The following is a 1,665-nucleotide window of genomic DNA, read 5'->3' as shown; positions in this document are numbered from 1 at the left end:
TCAACCCACCCACCTACCCCCCACCCATTCATCCATCCATCCATACACCCATCCCCCATCCACCCATCCATTCACCCATCCACCTACCTGTAGCTTGGCCAACTGACCCACCAGGCTGCCCACACAGCCTGCAGCCGCGTTGACCAGTACTACGTCACCGTTCATGGCCTGGCAGATGTCCAGTAGGCCGAAGTAGGCTGTGAGTCTGGAGCCACGGGAGACAGAAATAATGTAGCCCCCACACGTGAACAGGGGCGAACAGGTTACGTAAAAGAAAACCCCCCAACATTTTACAGACTTCAACAAAAGTTAGGGACCACTTGCAAACACTCTGAGAGGTCTTCTTGGGTCGACCTGAACGTGGGCGTTTTTTGGACTGACCCAGTGGCGTGATAGCACTGCTTCAGGCGGACAATGACAGAGTGTGACACTGCGAGCCTTCTGGCAACTTCTCGGGTTCCAACTCCATCCTGCAGCCATACCATAGCACTGGCATGATCAAAGTCTCTCAGTTTTCGATTTGGTGGTATGTTGATGCGATACCGGATTTTGCGCAAACGGTGGCTTATATTGTCACCAAAGTGAGCACAATTCGAGACCGTACGTCCGTCTATGACGTGCACCAGAAATTTTAACTGAGGAAAGTCCTTGGTGTCCCACAAGTCGATAAAAAAACCCCCAAATTTGGCTAAAATTCACGGAGGACTTCCGTGGTGCACGTGGTTGTTTTGGTCCTATATATGGCTTTGTAGTACGCGTTGGTAACATTCAGAGCAACAATTTTGTAACATTCCTTGCTGTCTTTTTTTCGGATATTCATAAAAATTAGGACTGTCTGTCAAGGTGGTCCTTAACTTTTGTTGAAGTCTGTATTATCGTCAAGCTGCTACCTTTTTAGCCTTAGTCAGGCTTAGGCCAAAATGTAACAGATGAACCACCGGACTCCTAGACATCTGCTTAATTTAGTGACATAAAATTAAAGATATACTCAAGCCATTAAAAAAAAAATAATTAAAAATGAATTTGGCTTAAGTCAAAAGTACATTGATTTTCCCTAGTAATTTGGCCTAAGTCTGACTTAGACCAATTCGTCTCTCATTCATTTTAGGCTAAGTCAGACTTAGGCTAAAACCTGGGCAACTTTCTTACCCTCAGTCTTGGATCTATCTGTCTATTTTGTCAAATGTTTTTCAAAATGGCCTAATTTAAGTTATTCAGAATTGAAAAAAAAAATTATGGCTCAATTCATTTTGCAAAATGGCATAAATCAGAGACAACATGCACGAAATGGCTCAAGTTATTTTGACTACCTACAATGATGATGATGATGATGATGATGATGATGATGATGATGATGATGATGATGATGATGATGATGATGATGATGATGGTACTAATTGGAACTAATGCCCCATGACATTTGATACAATGCTCCATTCATATTTCAAGAGACTATCCAATTCCAGACCGACCTATTATAGGTATGTTTCTCAAAACATCCCCGAGATGGCATAATTTTTAGGTTACAAATTTACAGCAACCGCACCATCAATTGCTTTTAGTATTAGTTTTTGTAGAGGTTTTACGGCGCTCACAACTGCATAAGGTCATATGAGCGCGAAGGGGTGGATGTCAACACAGACGTCTTTACAGGGAATCAGACTT

General features: G+C 42.8%; 1 protein-coding gene across 1 annotated transcript in view; it reads right to left on the bottom strand.

Moving 5' to 3' along the window:
• LOC101861654 (prostaglandin reductase 1) overlaps positions 1–1,665 on the bottom strand; it is a gene marked incomplete in the record, with an annotated part of 12,176 nt that overhangs the window by 4,167 nt on the left and 6,344 nt on the right. Inside the window, 1 exon segment of the mRNA XM_035969101.1 lies at positions 88–205. Coding sequence (XP_035824994.1) covers positions 88–205 — 118 coding nt within the window.

The sequence above is a fragment of the Aplysia californica genome, unplaced genomic scaffold (assembly GCF_000002075.1).
Source record: "Aplysia californica isolate F4 #8 unplaced genomic scaffold, AplCal3.0 scaffold00116, whole genome shotgun sequence".
NCBI classification, from domain to species: domain Eukaryota; kingdom Metazoa; phylum Mollusca; class Gastropoda; order Aplysiida; family Aplysiidae; genus Aplysia; species Aplysia californica.
The sequence above is the reverse complement of the archived record's forward strand: the minus strand, read 5'-3'. Positions and strand labels throughout refer to the sequence as shown.